This window comes from Pristis pectinata, chromosome 3, assembly GCF_009764475.1.
Source record: "Pristis pectinata isolate sPriPec2 chromosome 3, sPriPec2.1.pri, whole genome shotgun sequence".
Taxonomy (NCBI): Eukaryota; Metazoa; Chordata; class Chondrichthyes; order Rhinopristiformes; family Pristidae; genus Pristis; species Pristis pectinata.
The window spans coordinates 74,399,744-74,422,179 of record NC_067407.1 but is presented as its reverse complement, the minus strand read 5'-3'; the positions used below and the strand labels follow the sequence as shown (position 1 = coordinate 74,422,179).

At 41.1% G+C, this 22,436-nt stretch overlaps 1 protein-coding gene across 4 annotated transcripts in view; it reads left to right on the top strand.

Moving 5' to 3' along the window:
* The window catches only part of prkn (parkin RBR E3 ubiquitin protein ligase), an 821,190-nt gene that overhangs the window by 391,602 nt on the left and 407,152 nt on the right, over nt 1–22,436 (top strand). For 3 of the 4 annotated variants that reach the window (XM_052012206.1, XM_052012204.1, XM_052012207.1), the window contains exon 5: nt 4,484–4,567. The exons of the other annotated variant lie outside the window; for it this stretch is intronic. In XM_052012206.1, the coding sequence (XP_051868166.1) occupies nt 4,484–4,567 (84 nt within the window). The remainder of the gene's footprint in view (nt 1–4,483; nt 4,568–22,436) is intronic. 4 annotated transcript variants of the gene reach the window in all.

Below are 22,436 nucleotides of genomic sequence, written 5' to 3'. Positions count from 1 at the left end.
GACTGGTCCATGTTGAAAGACTCAGCTCCCAGCCTTGATGAGTATGCCACCACCATCACGGACTTTCTCAGCAAATGTGTTGAGGACTGTGTACCAAAGAGGACAATACGGGTGTTCCCAAACAGGAAACCAAGGATGAACCAGGAGATCCACTCCCTACTGAAGGCGAGGACTGCTGCACACAAATCTGGTGACCCTGATCTGCACAGGAAATCGAGATATGACCTTTGGAAAGCTATCAGGGATGCCGAGAGGCAATACCAACTCAAAATAGAGTCCCAGACCAACCGTCAGTTATGGTAGGGCTTACATGCCATAACAGGCTACAAGACGAAGACGGGCTGCATAGTTAACAACAACACATCCCTTCCTGATGAACTTAACATGCGTTTTGGACAGAAGGGAAGTGGACTGTCACCACCCAGCCTGACAACCTCCAATGCAACTGAATCCATGGTCACCGTTGAGGACGTAAGATCAGTCTTCCAGAGAGTGAACACGAGGAAAGCATCTGGCCCAGATGGTGTCCCTGGCCGTGTGCTCAGACCTTGTGCTGATCAGCTAGCAGAAGTATTTGCGGACATATTTAACCTCTCCCTGCTTCAATCTGAGGTTCCCACCTGTTTTAAGAAGACTACTATCGTCCTGTTACCGAAGAAAAGCCATGTAACATGCCTCAGTGACTACCGACCAGTGGCTCCGACATCCACCATCTTGAAGTGCTTTGAGAGGCTGGTCATGGCACGCATCAGCTCCAGCCTCCTAGACAATCTTGACCCACTGCAATTTGCCTATCGCCGAAACAGTTCTACACTCAGCTCTGGAGCATCTGGACAGTAAAGACACCTATGTTAGACTATTGTTTATTGAGTACAGCTCTGCCTTCAATACAATGATCCCAAGCAAACTTGTCATCAAACTCTGAGGCCTAGGACTCAACACCTCCCTCTGTAACTGGATCTTTGACTTTCTAACAAACAGACCGCAATCAGTGAGGATAGGCAGCAACACCTCCAGCACGATTATTGTCAACACTGGTGCCCCACCAGGCTGTGTCCTCAGCCTTCTACTCTACTCCCTATACATTCATGACTGCTTGGCCAGATTCTGCTCTAACTCCATGTAGAAGTTTGCAGATGATACCACTGTTGTAGGCCGTATCTCAAACAGCGATGAGTCGGATTACAGGAAGGACATAGAGAGCTTAGTGGAATGGTGTCATGACAACAACCTTACCCTCAATGTCAACAAAACAAAAGAGCTGGTCATTGACTTCAGGAAAGGGGGCGATGTACATGCACCTGTCTATGGTGCTGAGGTCAAGAGGGTTGAGAGCTTCAAGTTCCTAGGAGTGAACATCACCAATAGCCTGTCCTGGTCAAATCACGTAGATGCCACAGCCAAGAAAGCCCACCAGCACCTCTACTTCCTCAGGAGGCTAATGAAATTCAGTTTGTCCCCTTTGACACTCACCGACTTTTATCGATGCACCATAGGAAGCATCCTATCTGGATGCATCACGGCTTGGTACAGCAACTGCTCTGCCCAGGACCACAAGAAACTGCAGAGACTTGTAGACACAGCCCAGCGCATCACAGACACCAGCCTCCCCTCCTTGGACTCTGTCCTTACCTTGTCTTGGTGAAGCAGCCAGCATAATCAAAGACCCCACCCACTCGGGTCATTGTCTCTTCTCTCCTCTTCCATTGGGTAGAAGATACAGGAGCCTGAGGGCAAGTACCACCAGACTTAAGGACATTTTCTACCCACCTGTGATAAGACTATTGAACAGTTCCCTTTGTGATGAGATGGACTATGACCTCACGATCTACCTTGGTGCGACCTTGCACCTTATTGCACTGCACTTTCTCTGTAGCTGTGACACTCTGTACTGTTATTGTTTTTACCTGTACTACATCAATGCACTCTGTACTAACCCAATGTAACTGCACTGTATAATGAATTGACCTATACGATTGGTATGCAAGACAAGTTTTTCACTGTACCTCGGTACAAGTGACAAATGACAATAATAAACCAATACCAATACCAGTTTATAAAGGGGAAATTGTCATTGACAAATTTGTTAGAGTTCTTTGAAGATATAATGAGAGTGAATAAAGGGAAACCAGTAGAAGGAGAGCATTTGGATTTTCAGAAGTCTTTTGATGAGGTACCACAAAGTAACAGTTCCTCATGCAACAAACAATCTGCTGGAGGAACTCAGTGGTCGAGCAGCCTTTGTGGGGGGAAAGGCATTCTCAAAATTTCGGGTTGAAACCCTGCATCAGGACCCTGCATTGGAGTTTCAACCCAAAACATTGACAACTCCTTTCCCCCCATAGATACTTCTCGACCTGCTGTGTTCCTCCAGCAGATTGCTTGTTGCTCCAGATTCCAGCATTTGCAGTCTCCTGTGTCTCCTAACAGTTGCTAGTGTTTGGAGTAATATTTTAGCATGGATAGAGAAATAGCTAATTACTAATAAAAAAATAGATTTGGAATCAATGAATCATTTTCAGATTGGCAGGTTCTAACTAATGGGATGCCACAAGGATCAGTGCTAGGACCTCCACTATTTATAATGCGTATCACTTATTAAGGTGAAAGAACATAATTTATCTACATTTACTGATGACATAAAGGTAAATGAAAAAGTGGATTGTGAGGAAGACACCAGAGTCCAGAAAAGGACATGGATAGGTTAATGCAGTTAAATCGGTTAAGATGTAGTTTTATACGAGAAATGTTTGGCAATCTTCTTTGATGGGAAGAATAGAGAAGCAGAATATTATCCAAATGAAGAGAGACTACAGAATGCTAGAGTGCAGAGCGAACTGGCTACCCCTCATATGTGAAACACAGAAGTTAGCGTACAGGTATGACAAGTAATTAGGAAGGTAAATGAATGTCGGCCTTCCTAATATTTATAGTCTATTTCTTCATAATAAAGTTTTGGCACAGTTATAAGTAAGGATATTTCTGCACTGAAGGCAATTCAGGGAAGATTCACTTGGTTGATTCCTGGGATGAAGGGTTGCTTATGAAGAAAGGTTCAACAGGTTGGGCCTATGCTTATTAGAGTTTAGAAGAATGAAAGGTGATTTTATTGAAGTATATAATATTCTTTCGAGAGACTTGATAGGCTCTCGAAAGAATCTTAAATGCTTCAATAAGATCACTTTCTCTCTGTGTGGAGTCAAGAATTTGGGGCCACAGTTTTAGCATAAGGGGTCACTCATTTGAGATGATGACAAAGAATTTCTTCTGAGAGGATAAGAATCTTTAAAATTTTCTGCTCTGAAGAGTTGCGAAGCCAGAGCCATTGATTATTTTTCAGGGCTGTGATAGATATTTGTTTTTAACTATAAGAAAGTCAAAGGGTATATGGACCAGGCAGAAGAGTGAAATTTAAGCCAAGATCCATGGCCTTGTGTGTCCATGTGGCCCACTCCTGCTCCTATTTCTTATGTTACATTCTTATGTAACAAAGAGGAATCATGACAAATCTATTTCATCTGATACCAAAGTGCTGTGGATTGTTTATAAGAAATTGTTCAACATGTATTTCTTTAACAATAGAGTTGGCAGTAAGCAACAGGAATTATTTATTTGTTCCTTTCAGGATCTCCCTCAGCACTTTACAGCAGTACAATAGTTTTTAGGTAATGTAATGTACAGGCATGTACCAATCAGCTAGTGTGCAGATAGGTACACAAAGAGAAACATATGATTGTTGCAACACAGAAGAAGACCATTTGATCCATCAAAGTCCATACTGGTTCTTTGTAGAAGAATCCTGTCAGTTATATTTTCCTGCTTTTTTTCTGTAGCCCTGCAAATTATTTTGCTTCAATTGTCTTTGCAATTCCCTTTTGAAAACCTGGAGCAAAAATTAAACTTCTGGAAGAACCCAGTGGGTCAAGCAGCATTTGATGCTACTTACGGATGCAACTTACAGATGCTGCTTGACTCTCTGAGTTCTTCCAGCAGGTTTTTTTTGCTACAAATTCCAGTATCTGCAATCTCTTGTGTCCCCCTTTGAAAACCTAATTCACTCTTCTTCCCAGTAACTGTGAAAGCAGCAAAAAAAACACTTTTTTAAAAAAGTTTTCTTCACATTCCCCTGTATCTTTTGTCTATCACTTTAAATCTACGTCCCCTGGTCCTTGAACCATCAGGTAATAGAAAAAGCTTTTCTCTAGTTACATTATCTGAACCTATCATGATCTATTAAAGTTCTTCTCAGGCTTCTTTTCTCTAAGGTGAACAACCCTGTTCCTTCAGTCTGACTTTACAGCTGAAATCCCTCATCCCTGGAACCATTCTGGTAAATCTTTTTTTCAGCTTCTTCATCTCCTTCCTAAAGTGTTGTGACCAAAATTAGATGCAGTGCTGCAGTTGTGGCTTTAACAGTAATAGAAGTTCAACATAATCTAAACATAATGTTGACAAGATTGCTATTTTTTTCTTCCTTCTGAAGGACCCAACCTGTTGGGAAGATGTTCTAGAAAAAAATAGGATGACTGGTGTATGCCAAGCAAAAGACTGCGATGGAACAGTTGCAGTAAGTCTAGCTTTCAAGCTTATAACATTAATAATTATTTCATGCCTTTAAAATGATTACCTACTTTAATTTCTTCTGGCTGAGCAAGAGTTATGATTAGCTTCATGAGGATGAGAAGACCTCTTACTTCGATGTTAAAAAATGCCATTCTTTTTCTTACTGAAATTATTTGCATTTATACAGTACCTGTAATATAGTAAAACACCCCAAGACACTTCACATGTATGGTATCAAACAAGAAGTGACACTCAATTCCTTGGGGGATCTTAGGACAGATGTCCAACACTTTGGTAAAGCAGGTAGGTTATGAGGAATGCCATAATTGAGGGTAGAAAGGTAAAAGCATTCAGGGAGGGAATTCCAGAGATTATAGCATAAGCAACTGAAGACCTGCTCAAATGTGCTAGAGTGATTGAAAAAAATATGGTTGGGCAGAAGGCCAGAATTGGAGCAGCTCAGAGATCTAGAACAGGTTACAGAGAAAGGAAGAGCGAGGTTGTGGAGAAACAGAAGCATTGTTAAGGTAGCAGCCAATTTAAATTAGTAAGCACAGAGGCAATATCTTAACAGAATGGTGCAATAAATGTACATTACATTTTCTTTTCCATGACTAGGATTTGAAATTTTTGATTTTTATTTTGGGTTTAATTCAGGAGTTTATATTTATTTTTTTATTAATATTTGGCAAAAATGTTTTTGTTATTTAAAAACTTCTGTCAATTTCAATGTTCAATCCTTAAACACAACTGAACCAAAATAACAAAGTCACAACTGTTATGGTATTTCTGCACACTGATTCTGCAAACTGCACTGTGTATCTGTTCTATGATTTGAAATCTACATATCCTACTTACCCTAGAGGAATACCTGCCACTTATCAGACTGGCCAATAAAAGTTGGCTCTCATTCTGTTTCCATGTGAGAAATTAGTGGATTTTGTCATTTATACAAATATGCATGAGAGTTGAATTTAAAATTGACAGGAAATGGGTTTAGCTCTGAAAATGACTGTCAGACACGATATCTCATGCTTTTTGTTTACTGAAGCCATCAACCATGTGGTTGAATACTGGAGAATGTTCACAAAATTTGGAGTGAAATCCCTCAGATTGAATATTCCTTTTCATGTCATTGAACACCTTTGTTTCAACCTGTTTCTACCTTTCCTTTCTTCCTCCACTTATTTTCCAACTGACCAGTGCATCCCATGGACAGCAGCACTCTGATTGTGGAGCCCTGCTCTTGCATGCTCATTTTGAAAGCAAAGTGTAAATTCTGCATGTTTGCCTTTCATTGGAAGCATGGAACTTTATTGATGAAAAGAATCTATTTTTCCAAGTGGGCTTCCAATTCTTCTTTGTCATTTTTCTTCCGTTAAAACCGATAACATTAAGTCTTGCATGTGACCTGTCTCGTAGACAGCAGTGCTATCAACTGAGCCACAACTGATACAAATATCAAAAGAGCACGTACCTGGAGGATAGCGCTGTTCAAGTGAGCGTTAAAGGGTTGAGGTGCTGTATTTCAGAAACAACCAAGAGCGCTTGCACAAATATGTTTCTACCACAAAAACAAAATGTTCTAATGCCATACTTTGGTCATAGTTATAAATGTTCAAAAGATTCTGGGCCAATGTATGCAAAAAGTAATAGTGGCCACCCAGCATTCATTTAAAACATCTGCAGAAAATAATCATTTATTTTAATATCAGCAACTTAAATAGCATTTTTATGTTGATTATAACTGCTTTTAGTTTTACCTTAATTAGCAAGTAGCAGGATTTCTATGCACTGTCATTATTGCTGTCAGTTGTGGCTCAAGAGTAACTTTTGCCTTTTTGAGCTCATGTCCCCCTAAATGCATTGGTTTAATGTGCCAATGAGGGACTTCTGTGAGAATTGGATTGGATGAAATTGTAGCGGCTGCTACCATGATGTGAAAGCAAGACACTAGTCGGTGGGCTGCAGAACAAAAACTGATTTATTTTCCCGCTTTGCGCGGGCCTTTTAAGAGGAACGGTTCCCACCCACCGAAAACGGAAATGACATATGCGCTATGTCATCAAACTTTTCCCGTGCATGGGTTCTCCCCGACGCTTGGGGAAGACGAAGGCCCAACGCCATCTTGGGCCTCGCCGCTCCAACGACGTGCGACCCGACTGCCGAGCCGGTTCGCTTGCTTGGACGGTCGGTCGCTACAAAATGATATATTTGGATGAAATGATACATTGAGAGCCCGTGTAGTCTAAGTGGACGTAATGGACTAATATTTAGGCCTTAAGCAACATGATAGACAATGTTTAGACCATGATCCAACATCTGCATCAACAAAACAGGCTACCATGTCATAGTACTATTGCTGTTTGTAGAATCTTGCTGTATGCAGATGGCAGCCATATTTTTCAATTACTAAGTGACCTGAATCACTTCATTCTGTTTATCCAGAAGTCACAAAAGGCACTATCTAAATGCAAGAATTCATTTGTTTATGTTGTAGGTAGTGACCCTCGCAGAGTAATACAGCATGGAAACAGGTTCTTCAGCCCAACACGTCCATGCCGAACAAGATGCCCATCTAAGCTAGTCCCATTTTCCCATGTTTAGCTCATATCCTTCCAGGCCATTCCTATCTATGTACCCATCCAAGTGTCATTTAAATGTTGTTATTGTACCTACCTCAACCATTTCCTCTGGCAGTTTGTTCCATACACACACCACCCTCTGCATGAAGAAGTTGCCTCTCAAGTCCCTTTTAAATTTTTCCCTCTCACCTTAAACCTATGCCCTCTAGTTTTTGATTCCCTTCCCTGGGAAAAAGACTGCATGCATTTATACCACTCATGATTTTATATACGTCATTAGGGTGATTCCTCAGTCTCCTAGACTTCAATGAATAAAGTCCTAGTCTACCCAACCTCTCCCTATAACTCAGGCTTTCAAGTCCTGGCAACATTTTCGTAAATCTTCTTTTCACTCTTTGCAGCTTAATGACGTCTTTCCTATAACAGGGTACCCAAAACTGTACACAATACTCCAGGTGTGGCCTCACCAAGGTCTTGTAGAACTGCAACATAACATCCCAACTCCTATTCTCAATGCCCTGACTGAGGAAGGCCAGCATGCCAAGTGCCTTCTTCACCACCCAGTCAACCTGTGACTGTACCCTTGAATTCAGCTTGAATCTTCTGATACTGTAATCCTTGAATTCAACTTAAACCCATCTGGTCAAGGCTCACAGAGCAGTACAATTCAATGTCTTTGGAATAGTTTATTGTACTTACAAATACTGTACAAATGCTGATCTGCAATTCCCTTTAACACCTTATTTTCTTTAACTTTAAACAACTTCTCTCTTGTGCAGTTCTCTAACTCTAGAAACAGAAAATGCTGAGAGCATTCAGCAGGTCAGACATCATCCATGGAGATAGAAATAGAGTCAATATTTCAGTCAGGTATCCTTCATCACAATTGGAAAAATGAGGAAACATGAATTTTAAGTGGTGGGGCTGGAGAGGGTTGGAAAGAAAATGTGTATGGTAGATGCCGACCAAAGTTGTCAAGCTAACAAATGCTTTAAATACCAGCAGTTAGTGACAAAAGAGCAAAACAATGAAGCATAAGAAGGAAATTGAAACTGAAAGGTACGGCAACATCTATGAAGAGAAAAAAATGCTGTCTACCTGAAATTTCTAAATTCAATGCTCTATTCAGAAGGCTGTAGCATGCCCAGATGGAAGATTTGTCCCTTGACCTTACATTGGATATAATTGGAGCAATGTAGGAGGCGGAAGACAGACAGGTCAGAGTGAGAGTGCGACAGAAAATTGAAGTGTTAGGCAAAGGAAACTAGAAACTCAGGGTTTCCCCTTGTGATTGAATACAGGTGTTCAGTGAAGTGATCATCCAATCTGCATCTGGTTTCTCCAAGGTAGAGAAGACCTAATCCAATAGACAAAATTGGAAGAAGTGCAAGTGCCTTCACTTGGAAGGAATTTTTGGGTCTGTGGATGGTGGGAAAGGATGAGATAAAAGGGCATCTCCTGCAGTTGCATAGGACTGCAAGAAGGAGAATGGTTGGCTGAAATGGAAGAGTGAATCAGGGATTTGCAAAGTGAAGGGCCTCTTTGCAATTTTGAAAGTGGAGAGGAAGATTTGTCTGTTGGTGGAATCCCGTTGAGGATGGTGGAAATGACTACTCCTCCTCACGCCCTGCTTTCTGTAAGGTCTCCATTCTATTCTCCCAGTTTCTCTGTTTCTGTCGTATTTGCTCTGATGACAAGACTTTCCATTCAAGTGCCTTTAAGATGTCTTCCTCTTTCCTTAACTGTGGATACCCTTTCGTAATAGTTGGCAAAGTTTTCAATCACTTTTATTTCCCACACACTTTAGTTCTCAGCCCGTCTCCCAGTAAGAACAAGGATGGGGTTCTCCCCGTCCTTACCTTCCACCCCACAAGCCTTCAAATTCTGTAATTCCTGTCACCTTCAACAGAATTCACCATCAGACACATCTTCCCCTCCCCTTCCCTTTCAGTATCACACTGTTCTCTTAACAACGTCCTGCTTTGCTCTTTAATTTCCACCAACCATTTGCTCTCTAACAGAATTTTCCCATACAACAACTACTCTTTTACCTCTTCCTTTACCACCATCCAGGGACCAAGCAGTCTTTCCAGGTGAAGCAGCAATTCTTCTGCATATCTTCTAATTTAGTGTGCTGCACTCAGAGCTCCCAGTGTGGTCTCCTCTGCATTGGAGAAACAGATGCAGATTAGGTGACTGTTTTGCAGGGTATCTGACACTGAGCTTCCAGTTTTCTGTACTTTAATTCTCTGTCCCACTCCCACACTGACCTGTCTTTGGCTTCCAACATTGTTCCATTGATGCCCAATATAAGTTCAAGGAACAGCACCTCCTCTTCCATCCGGGACTGCGGTCCTTGGGATTTAGTATTGAATTTAGTAATTGCTTGGCAACTAGTTTTTTTTCCATTGATGTGGCTGTACCTTTTAGTTTCAATTTGTTTCTTTGTTTCCTTTTTCTCTTCTGTCTAGTATTTAAAAACTGCTAGTATTTAAATTGTCACCATGACAACTTTGGTCTCCACCCGACCACAGACATTACTTCTCCGTCTCCCCAACTTTGCAAGTTAAAAGGCACTTGTTTTCTCACTTTTCCAGTTCCATGATGAAACGTTAACCATGTTCCTCTCCTCATGGCTGCTGCCTAAACTGCTGAATGCTCCCAGCATTTTCTGTTTTAGATTTTCATGATCTGCAGCTTTATGCTCCCTTTAACGCTAGTTGATTTTGACTGGTACTCTTCCCGCCAATCACTTGGAGGAGTCTGTTCTCATCTATATTGGTGATCAATTCTGTCTGCAGTTGCTTAAACATTCTTTTTTTTATAATGCAGAAATCATGCCCTGACAATTGATTGATGCAACCCCACTTTGATTGTATCATCTTTATCTTACTCTTGTCTGTTTGCTGTAAGTTTGCAAAATGGTTCCTTCTCACTCCAGACCCATTTTCCTGCCTGATGTTTTCACTGTTATCAAACAAACCTGTTTTGACCGGTTATGTTCCAGGTTTATCAGCATTTTGAAAGGGTGATGAATGGGTTTCACTCTAGAAACAATTTGGGCATAAACGTTTCTGAGTGCTATTGGAAATGAATTAAGACTCAGTGAAACCTTGGTTGTTACTTGTCATGTGGATTTATCAGTCCTGTAGACAATCAGAGCATGGAGATTTGGAAAAGAAATCAGATTTAAATGAACACATTTCATTGTTTGATCTGATTATTTAATTCTATGGGTTATTGTAAAGTCTGTTGTGCTTGTGTCTTCTTAAGCACAACTCTTTCTGCATTCCTTTCGTTTCACGTTCATTTATTAGGTCCCATTGATTTCATGGCATGCTAGGATATGGTCAATGTGTATGTGCGAAGGTCACAAAACTGCCTTTGTAGTCCAGCCCCTTGATGTTGTTAATATCAGTTTTCTTTGATTCAAATAGACTTTTGCTGCAGGGCTAGGTATAGTGGCATGTTCTTGCACATGTGTGGAATATAGGAGTGTTTTACAAATTTTCCTTGTTTCTTTGTTGACTTTACCATTGTTTACCTTTGCCATTTTATCATCCATTGCCTCTGCAATGGTGCCCCCTAGGCCTTGATTTCCCTAGGTAACTGCACCATTTGCTCTAGTAAGCAGTTCAACATCAGAATAATGGAATCCTCTAATGGGATCATCTAATTTCCTTTCTTCCTGTTGTATTTTCAGTTAGAGTTCCTGGAGAAATGGTGCCAACAACTATTTTTCTACCTGGGTGGGGCAGTGTGAGGGTGAGGTTAGGTGATTCATTCAATCCTCTAGCTGAGAAATGATAGAACCATAGAACCATGCAGCACAATACAGGCCCTTTGGCCCGCCATGTTGTGCCGACCTTTAAACCATGCCTAAGACTATCTAACCCCTTCCTCCCACATATCCCCCTATTTTAAATTCCTCCATCTGTTTATCTAACAATCTCTTGAACTTGACCAATGTATCTGCCTCCACCACTATCCCAGGCAGTGCATTCCATGCACCAACCACTCTCTGGGTGAAAAAACCTCCCTCTGATATCACCCGTGAACTTCCCACCCATTATTTTAAAGCCATGCCCTCTTGTATTGAGCATTGGTGCCCTGGGAAAGAGGTGCTGGCTGTCCACTCTATCTATTCCTCTTCATATATTTTGTATACCTCTGTCATGTCTCCCCTCATCCTCCTTCTCTCCAAAGAGTAAAGCCCTAGCTCCCTTAGTCTCTCCTCATAATCCATACTCTCCAATCCAGGCAGCATCCTGGTAAATCTCCTCTGCACCCTTTCCAACACTTTCACATCCCTCCTATAATGAGGCGACCAGAACTGGACACAGTACGCCTAGTGTGGTCTAACCAGAGTTTTGTAGAGCTGGATCATTACCTCATGGCTCTTAAACTTGATCCCACAACTTATGAAAACTAACATCCCATAAACTTTCTTAACTACCCTATCCACCTGTGAGGCAATTTTCAGTGATCTGTGGATATGAACCCCCAGATACCTCTGCTCCTCCACACTACCCAGAATCCTGCCATTAACCTTGTACTCTGCCTTGGAGTTTGTCCTTCCAAAGTGTACCATCTCACACTTCTCCAGATTGAACTCCATCTGCCACTTCTCAGCCCAGCTCTGCATCCTATCAATATCCCTCTGCAAGCTTCAACAGTCCTCCACACTATCCACAACACCACCGACCTTTGTGTTGTCTGCAAACTTGCTAACCCACCCTTCTACCCCCTCATCCAAGTCATTAATAAATATCACAAAAAGTAGAGGTCCCAGAACCGATCCTTTTGGAATACCACTAGTCACAGCCCTCCACTCTGAATGCACTCCCTCCACCACAACCCTCTGCTTTCTACAGGCAAGCCAATTCTGAATCCACATAGCCAAGCTTCCCTGGATCCCATGCCCTCTGACCTCCTGCAGAAGCTTACCATGTGGAACCTTGTCAAATGCCCTACTAAAATCCACGTAGACCACATCCACTGCACTACCCTGTATTCTGTAAAGGAAAACACATCCTCAATCTATTGTGCAAAGCAGTGCATTTTTTTTGGAATATACGCAGAAAACGCTGGAGATACCTAGCAGGTCAATCCACATTTGTGGGAGGAGAAATGGAGTTAACGTGTCAGGTTGATGATTTCCAGCATCTGCAGTTTTTTTTTATTTTTAGTATATTTTCTGGAGCTTGTTGAATTTGTAGTGCAACAGTACATTATAAAACTTCAGTTTTTATAACATGCAAAACATCTTGTGCATTGCAATGAACAAAGCAACAATTATAGAGTACACCTGTATAAAAATTGCCTTTCTGTCCTTGTCGTGTTGCACAGTTAACACCATCCCATGCGATTTAGTACAGTATTATAATTAATGTTAATCTGCACACTCAAAGGGATGTCTCAGCAAACTGCAACAGCTGTCTCGAAAATGTAAAATCACGAAAAAATAAGTCACGAATAGCTGTCTGTACTTTGTTTGCATATATTTCAGTAAACGATTCAATTTTTACTTTGTCTCATTTGGATTAAATACACATTTTTTAAAACATCTGCGTTACTGTGACCAAGCAGTGTTGCATTGTGAGTTGATAAAGAAACAGCAGACATTGGTGCACGCCTGCCTGTAGTCTGGGATCCACCATCACTTTTATTTCCAGTTAATACAGCCTCCAAATTAGCCGGAGGCACTCAGAAAGAACATTTGGTTCAAATTCTTCATAATATATTTTTGTTATATTCAGCTACACCAGTGGCAGATCTAAATTTAAAAAAAACTTGAATCTAATTTCTTTAATAGAGTGCTACCCAGACAGAACCTCTGATTTTTTTATGTCTGATCAAACTTGTTTTACATAATTTGTTGAACAAATATAGATTGGGTGTCTTTAATCAATTCATTTTTGATGATTCCTTCCCTTTATACAAAGGTACCCCACTCATTAATCAGATCTGTTGTTTTTGGTTACACTCTCTGCACGTGCTACATTGGTTTATGTGCAAATGACTGATCGAAAAATATTGGTATTGTTGTGCTTGCAACTTTCACCCTAGAGAGCAGCTGTTATTTTATTCATCCCTGTAATATGTGCAATGGTACTTTTAGTCCATGATCTCTACTGTACCAAGGAAAAGAGGAATGGAAATAGCTACTTACTTTCAATTGGTATTGATATTGGTTTATTTTTGTCACTTGTACCAAGGTGCAGTGAAAAACTTGTCTTGCATATACCGTTCATACAGATCAATTCATTACACAGTGCATTGAGGTAGTACAGGGTAAAAACAATAACAGAATACAGAGTAAAGTGTCACGGCTGCAGGGAAGTGCATTGCAGGTAGACAATAATGTGCAAGGGCAAACAAGGTAGATTGTGAGGTCAAGAGTCCATCTCATCATATTAGGGAGCCGTTCAATAGTCTTATCACCGTGGGATAGAAGCTGTCCTTGAGCCTGGTGGTATGTACCCTCAGGCTCCTGTATCTTCTGCCTGATGGGAGAGGAAAGAAGAGAGAATGACCCGGCTGGGTGGGGTCTTTGATTATGCTGGCTGCTTCACCAAGACAGCGAGAGGTATAGATAGAGTCAATAGACAATAGACAATAGACAATAGGAGCAGAAGTAGACCATTCGGCCCTTCGAGTCTGCACTGCCATTTTGAGATCATGGCTGATCCTCAACAATATCCTGTTCCTGCCTTGTCCCCATATCCCTTGATTCCCCTATCTATAAGAAACCTATCTAGCTCCTTCTTGAAAGTCCCCAGAGAATTGGCCTCCACTGCCCTCTGAGGCAGTGCATTCCACAAATTCACAACCCTCTGGGAGAAGAAGTTTTTCCTCACCTCTGTCCTAAATGGCCTAGCCCTTATTCTTAAATCATGCCCCCTGGTCCTGGACTTCCCCAACATCTGGAACATATTTCCTGTCTCTATCTTGTCCAATCCCTTAATAATCCTGTATGTTTCAATCAGATCCCCTCTCAATCTTCTCAATTCCAACGTGTACAATCCCAGTCTCTCCAACCTCTCAGCATAAGACAGTCCTGACATCCCCGGAATTAACTTCGTAAACCTACGCTGCACACCCTCTATAGCCAGGATATCCTTCCTTAACCCTGGAGACCAAAACTGTACACAATACTCCAGGAGTGGTCTCACCAGGGCCCTGTACAAATGCAAAAGAATCTCTTTGCTTTTGTACTCAATTCCCCTTGTAATACAGGCCTTGGAGGGGAGGTTGGTTTCCGTGATACGCTGGGCTGTGTCCACAACTCTCTGCAGTTTCTTGCGGTCCTGGGCAGAGCAGTTGCCGTACCAAGCCATGATGCATCTAGATAGGATGCTTTCTATGGTGCATTGCTAAATGTTGGTGAGTGTCAAAGGGGACATGTCAAATTTCTTTAGCTTCCTGAGGAAGTAGAGGTGCTGGTGAGCTTTCTTGGCCATGGCGTCTACTTGGTTGGACCAGGACAGGCTATTGGTGATGTTCACTCCTAGGAACTTGAAGCTCTCAACCCTCTTGACTTCAGCACCATTGATGTAGGCCGGTGCATGTACACCGCCCCCTTTCCAGAAGTCAATGACCAGCTCTTTTGTTTTGCTGACATTGAGGGAAAGGTTGTTGTCATGACACCATGTCACTAGGCTCTCTATCTCCTTCCTGTACTCCGACTCGTCATTATTTGAGATACGGCCTACAATGGTGATATCATCTGAACACTTGTCTATGGAGTTAGAGCAGAATCTGACCACGCAGTACTAAGTATATAGGGAGTAGAGTAGAGGGCTGAGTACGCAGCCTGATGGGGCACCAGTGTTGAGAATAATCATGCTGGAGTTATTGCTGCCTATCCTCACTGATTGCAGTTTGTTGGTCAGAAAGTCAAGGATCCAGTTGCAGAGGGAGGTGTTGAGTCCCAGGTCTCAGAGTTTGGTGATGAGTTTGCTTGAAATTATTGTATTGTAGGTGGAGCTGTAGTCAATAAACAATAGTCCAATGTAGGTGTCTTTACTGTCCAGATGCTCCAGAGATGAGTGTAGGGCCAGGGAGATGGCATCCGCTGTAGACCTGTTTCGGTGGTAGGCGAATTGCAGTGGGTCGAGGTTGTCTGGGAGGCTGGAGTTAATGCATGCCATGACCAGCCTCTCGAAGCACTTCATGCTGGTGGGGCTAGAGCCACAAGTTGGTCGTCATTAAGGCATGTTACCTTGTTTTTCTTCAGTACTGGGATGATAGTGATCTTCTTAAAACAGGTGGGAAACTCAGATTGAAGCAGAGAGAGGTTAAATATGTCTGCAAATACCCCCGCCAGCTGATCAGCACAAGATCTGAGCACATGGCCAGAGACACCATCTGGCCCAGATGCTTTCCTTGGGTTCACTCTCCAGAAGACTGATGTTAAGTCCTCGACGGTGACCACGGGTTTAGTTGCATCAGAGGCTGTCAGGGTGGGTGGTGACAATCCACTTCCCTTCTGTTCAAAACACGCATAGAATGTGTTAAGTTCATCAGGAAGGGATGCGCTGTTGTTAATTATGCTGCCCGACTTCGTTTTGTAGCCTTTTATAGCGTGTAAGCCCTGCCACAACTGATGGCTGGTCTGGGACTCTACTTTGAACCGGTATTGTCTCTTGGCATTCCTGAAAGCTTTCCGGAGGTCATATTTTGATTTCTTGTGAAGGTCAGTGTCACCAGATTTGAATGCAGCAGTCCTCGAGTTCAGTCAGGAGTGCATCTCCCGGTTCATCCATGGTTTCCAGTTTGGGAACACCCGTATTGTCCTCTTTGGTACACAGTCCTCCACACGCTTGCTGATAAAGTCTGTGATGGTGGTGACATACTCATCAAGGCTGGCAGCTGAGTCTTTGAACATGGACCAAAGCAGTCGTCTGGAAGCTCATCTATTTCTTCAGACCAGCACTGCACGACTCTCTGTACTGGATCCTCCCGTTTCAGTTTCTGTTTGTATGCAGGGAGGAGGAGCACAGCCTGGTGGTCAGATTTACCAAAGTGAGGGCGAGGTGTGGCTCAGAAGGCATCCTTGATGGTTCTTAGTGTACACATAAGATGCAGGGCTATAGAGTCATACAGCAAGGAAACAAGCCCCTCGGCCCGATTGTGTTGCCAAGCGAGCTAGTCCCATCCGCCCACATTTGGCCCATAGCCCTCTCAACCTCTCCTGTCCATGTGCTTATCTAGATGGCTGTTACATGTTGCTGATATATTTTATTTTGATTGAAGTTGGCATATTAGCAACAAGAGTTGCAAGATGGTTTAATTTTTAAGAATTATTGATGTGTTGAGGGAAGAGCTGCCTTTCTTTTCACCAGAAGCTGATTTAGGGTGTGTCTACATTGTATAATATTAGAAGATGCAATGTGACAAAAAATAATGGGGCAAAGGATAGCTTAAGATGGGAGATCCCATTTTGCAAAATTGTAATACAGTCAAGAAATTACAAAGATCTCATAGTTGATACAGCCATCAATGGTCTCTTATCACACTAAATCTTTTGCCTTGTGGCTAAAAGTCAAATAACCTAATAAACATAGCAGTGTTAATTCTGATTGCACTTAGGCTGCTGTGTGTTATCAAATTAATTAACCATTTTATTTTGAGCAACTTCATCATTTTGCTAATCTGATGTAGCATCTGGTCCTGCTACAACATGTGAAATATTGCATATGAATTTTCTTTTTCTTAATTCTACCTGTTTAATTTCCAAGCAAAATAGCATCCAGTGGGGTGATTAGTCACCATTCCATCTTCAGTGATGATCATTTGATGGAAAGAAAATATTTTGCTTTGAAATATTGCACATTGATTTGGTTAATGTAAGAAATCCATGGGAGGTCATCTCCATTTTTACAGCTAGTGTCCCAATCATTGAGCACCTTCCCTGACCAAGCTGGCACCTTAACTTCCGTAGTTCACCAGCTTCGTTTGCATGAGGCTTGCTGCTCAATGTCATGGGCATCTTGAACCACACCATTCAGGCATGGGAATTGTTCCTCAAAATCTACCCATTGAATACCCAACTCAACCAATAATTGTATGCATGATAAACCTTATGATTGAATCATGGCAGCTTTAGTGACGCATGAAGCTTGATACCACTATTAAAACATTTTATCCCAACATGATATACTTCAAAATGATTACCGCTACTACTGATCTTTGTTTCCATTTGTTGTCATTTATTTAATTTTACAACATCATTAACTTTCATTTCATGATCGGTGTTGTGCAACTTGAATTTTCCAAACTATCAGAAGAATTTACCCCTATCTAGGAAACCTACACACAAAAAGTTTAAAAATAGTTATATATCATTTTTTTGGGGTTGAAACATTATTTCAGGTCACCATAGCCATAAACAAAATGACTACTTCAATTGCAAGATTCACAGAACAGCCCTTTTGATTGGCATCCCAGCCACCAGTGGTACACTATGGCAGGGTTATGTACCATCTCAACAAGGCTCCTTCAACAGCACCTCTCAAATCCATGACCTCTACCACCTAGAAGGACAAAGGGCAGCAGCAACATGCGAATAGTTTCTCTCCAAGTTACACAACAAACTAATGTGAAATTATATTGCTATTCCTCCATTGTTGCTGTCAAAATCCTAACACTTTCTACAAATGGCAGAGTTGGAGTTGTTTCACTACAAGGATTGCATTGATTCAAAAAGTGGAATCCTGTAGCCATATCTGCAGGAAGAGTGGCTAACTGCACACACATTGATGGAGCCAGGAAGCTATGTACTAGAGGAAGTTTGTGGTGCACATACCTAGAAATTGACCAAAAGTTTAATTTCCCAGTTTGCCATGAGAAGACCAATCACTCTGTAAATATACAAACTGTGAGAGAGCAAGAGAGAGAGGCAAAGATGTATTTGCTAAATTGAACAAAGTGAATTACTCTCTGAAACCCTGTAATTTTTGATTCTCCATGAGTTTATAATATTGACAATGCAATAATAAATAAGCTTCAAATGTCCAGTTCCAAACCTAAAGCCTGTGGAGATGCTAAGAACATTAAAAGACTAATTCACCTATCCAAATGAACAAAGATCTGATATAATGGAAAACTTACTCTGTGTTTAAAGGAGACGCAAGAGGCTGTAGATGCTGGAAATCTGGATAAATCCCTCCAACCTTTTGTGTGTGTTTGGAGGTCTGGTTTGTTTACATATAGCATTGCATGTCAATATGTGATCAGCTCTTTCTGGTAAAGGAACACAGGTGGGAAAATTTGGAAGTTTGTATTTTACCACTTAAAATGTAACCCCATTATAAGCATTGCACTCTTGGAAGGATAACCTGGTCAACCTCCAAAGTCATGTATCATCAGACTGTTGGTGGATTAACCCTCAAAACAGTCATGAATATGCAATGTTTAGCTTGAAGTGAAAAAAAAGCAGGAGAGAAAGGGATGGGCATTGTACTATCATTTGTCACATTGAAGTTAGTGTAATCTTTCAACTTTAAGTTAAGGTGTATCACCACAGAATAAGAAAGTGTGGTCTTTTGTCTAATCAAGATTTCTGCACAGCCAGTGATAATTCAATTACCATTCTGGTGCAAACATAGGTAGGCAGGGGAAGGCACCCATTTTATATCCCAAATAACTTCTCAAAGACATTTAGAAACAGGTATTAAACATCCACCTTGTGCATGATGTCCATATTCCATGAGTGAATAAGAAAAGTAAACAAAAGCCACCATCCCAACACGTTTTACATCTAATCTTTCCTCGACTCTGATCACCTCAGTATCTACTGATGGTAACTGATGAAAACATTACCAAGGCAATCAATAATCCAAACCATATTTGTTTTTCCAATCATGGCCAAAAACACTTTTTGAGGATTTCTGTAGTACCTGCCTCTGCATTTTTTATAGTTTGTCCTATTACTTTTAGGCAGAGCTCCCTTTGTGGCCAGTCAAAGACTGCTGGCCCAGAGTTGACAGCAGGTAGCCTTGGAGAACAAATCTGCATGCAGCTAAAGTCTGCACAATTTTTCCAGGTTAGCTAAAATGTTGCTTAGCTGGTTGATAGGTAGCAGTAATGTTATTGGCAGAGTAGTAAATGGAAGAGCGCAAATATGTTCAGCCTGAGAAAACAGCAGACTCATGCACAATAGAGCAATTGCGACTTATCTGTGGCAGCACATCATCTCTTGTAAAATGTTGGACGGATTGCTGTGATGCTGTCAAAGCCTCGGGGATTCGTGATCCTTAGAGGCATGAAGGCAGCAGTCTGAGCTTGCTTAGCTCCAAACTGAGTTTACATGACAGAAGTCTGAGCTCCTGTTTCAGCAGAGTTCTCCATGTTTCCCATATATTACTCTGCACACTTTACATGTTACTCCACCAGAAACTAAGAGCCCACAAGGTGCATATACATTACCCTGGCAAAGAGGATAGAAAAGAAATGAGGCTGCCAAAAATAACAAATTTGTCACATATACAGTATCAAGTGACTATATATTCAGAGGGTGAGTCTGAAACTTATAATCAGTCACAGTAACCTTGCATGCAGGCGTGAAGTGAGTTTGAGTTTTGGCTCAAGCATTGGAGAAATAAGAGGAGGGCTGTCAGATTGTCACACGCAAGTCTTGTAATGGTTACATCAGGAACGGTGCAAGATGGCACCTCTGATCAGCTGTGGCTGTGCTGGGAGCTGTGACTATTATGATAAAGTGTGTGAGCCCTGCACTTCTTATATAGAATGGGTGATGTATTGTTGAAAGTTAGAGCAAGGGCTAAAATGTGATTGCTGAAATGAAGTCATAATAGAAATGGGCTTTGACACACTTTGGTCGCCCTGACACCATGTAAGGCAAAAGATGTTTCATTCCAATGGGGTGATAGAGAGTTTGCAGAATCACTTTAATCTGAGGCCTTCAGAGATTGTAGACAGCTACAAGTTCAGAACCAGGAATAATTGTAATTATTGCACCTGAAAGCAATCTGTACATTTCATTGAGTTCTTTGGTTTATGTGCTTAAATTTGTGCCCACAGCTAAGGTTAAGTTAATTGTATTCTACAAGGTTTGAAATACAAGTGAATGACACTGGTTGCCTTCATATTTATCGGCAGCCACCTGCCACATAAAAATAGGTCATAAGGCAAGTTGCGACGAAAATACAAACAGTTTACATAGATTTATTGATAGGTTAGGTGAGTGGATAATAAGGTTCCTTCACTCCCCTCCACTCACCAGAGCACTGGTTACTACACTCCTTTTTGCTCAGCTTGACCCTGGTTCCCGAGTTCCCCAACCACTCACCAGGGCCCCAGTTCCCATGCTTGCTTTATACTCACTGATTCCATTGGCCACTTTCCCTTGAAGCTTACCTGGTTTTGTTTCCCATGCTCCCTTGAAACTTATCAGGTTTATTCAAATGCTATAGTATAACATCTTTTTCTAAAAAAATAAATTACGAATGTATTGGAACACAAATTAAATAACATCCATAAAATAACACCCATATATTAGTCCATAAAATCTACTGGTCCAACACCACCCAGTAGATTAACTGAGTTTCACTCTGATTGTTTCAAAATTCCTTTGTTCCTACTTATAATTTCCCCAGTTTCTGATTGTAGAGTTTCTGATTTGTCTTCACTGACTTTTTTCTCTTCACATATTTATTTCCATATTTCTTTACTACATAGAGGGAGGCCATACTGTCCATTGAGTTTGTGCTGACTCTCTGAGGATTCCTATTCCCAACTAATTTTCTCTGTAACCTATGCTCTGCACATTCCCATAAATTCCTTCCCCCAGATTCTGCCACCCACTGACGCACTAGGGACAATTTACATCGGCCAATTAATCTACAAACCCACATGTCTTTAGGATGTGGGAGGAAATCCATGTGTTCACTCAGAGAGTGTGCAAACTACACGCAACTGCACTGGAGGTTGCCAGTGCTGAGAGGCAGAGGCACTACTGGTTGTACCACTCAACCACCCTCCTTTATAGAAGCTTTCAGTCAGTTTTTATGTTCCCTGTAAGCTTACTCTCATAGTCCACCGTACCCCTTTTAATCTTCTTGTTCTTCTTTCCTGAATTCTAAACTGCTCCTAATCCCCAATCCTGCTGCTTTTTCTACCAATTTTGTATGTCTCCTCTGTGGATCTAATACTGCCATCAATTTCCTTCATTATCCATGGTTGGTCCCTCCTTCCTGACTGATTTTTGTGTCAAGCAGGAATGAATAATTGCTGGAATTCACACATACATTCTTTAAACATTATCCACTGTCTTTTCATTGTTAGCTCATTTAGTAAAGTTCCCTAATCTATCATAGCCACCTTCTGACCTCTACCTTTGCAGTTACCTTTGATCAGATTCAGGACCCTGGTTTCTAATTTTATTGCTTCACTCACCATCTTAATGAAGAATTTTATCATGTTATGGCCACTCTTTGTTTTACTGAAGCACTAGCTCTGTTTCTCTTTCCTTGGATGCTACGAGATCTGCTCAGTGTTTCCAGCATTTTCTGTTTTTATTGCAAATTTTTCTTCCTGGTCTTTAGCTCTGAGAAAATTATTTGAAATTAATACTTATTGGCCCATTCTGGAGAAAGCTTCATAAACTGTTTTGCATTCTTGTTTCATTTGTTTTATTTTGATATAGGAGTGAGGATTCTTCTATTGCTATTGTAGAATATTAATCTCTTTCACCTTAAGTGGACCATCAGATTAGCTCTTTAACTTTTTGGAACATGATGTACTGTCAATAGGACTGATGAGCTCTCAAACTGCAACATGGAAGCAAGAGGATGGCAAATTCATCATTCCAATCACAAAAGTGACTTGAGTTGAATGAAAGTGAGATAAAAAAAGATAACCTAGTAGGCTTGATTTGTTTTCATAGGTTTAAACACCCAGGCAGCAAGTTACAAAGTGTTTCCCAATCATGTGTGCAGTTTGTTGTAATTTGTCTGCAGATGAATACATTTTCCTGCAAACAAGTAGCTGGGCTCAAAACCCTGAGTGTTGTCTTAATTCAAAAATAATGTAATTCTAATGTTTAGATTAGAATTTGAGGAGTTAGGTGTTCGTAAATTAGATTTAGAATGAAAATGTAATCACCAAACAGATCATAGAATAATGGAAGCACATATAAGCAGAGAAACCTTCTGTCCATCATATTCATGCTGGTCAGAAAAAGACGAATTAGGGCAATTTAACTTTCTAAATTACTCTATTTTATGTATGTTTCGGATGGAGGATATTAGATTTTAAATTAAA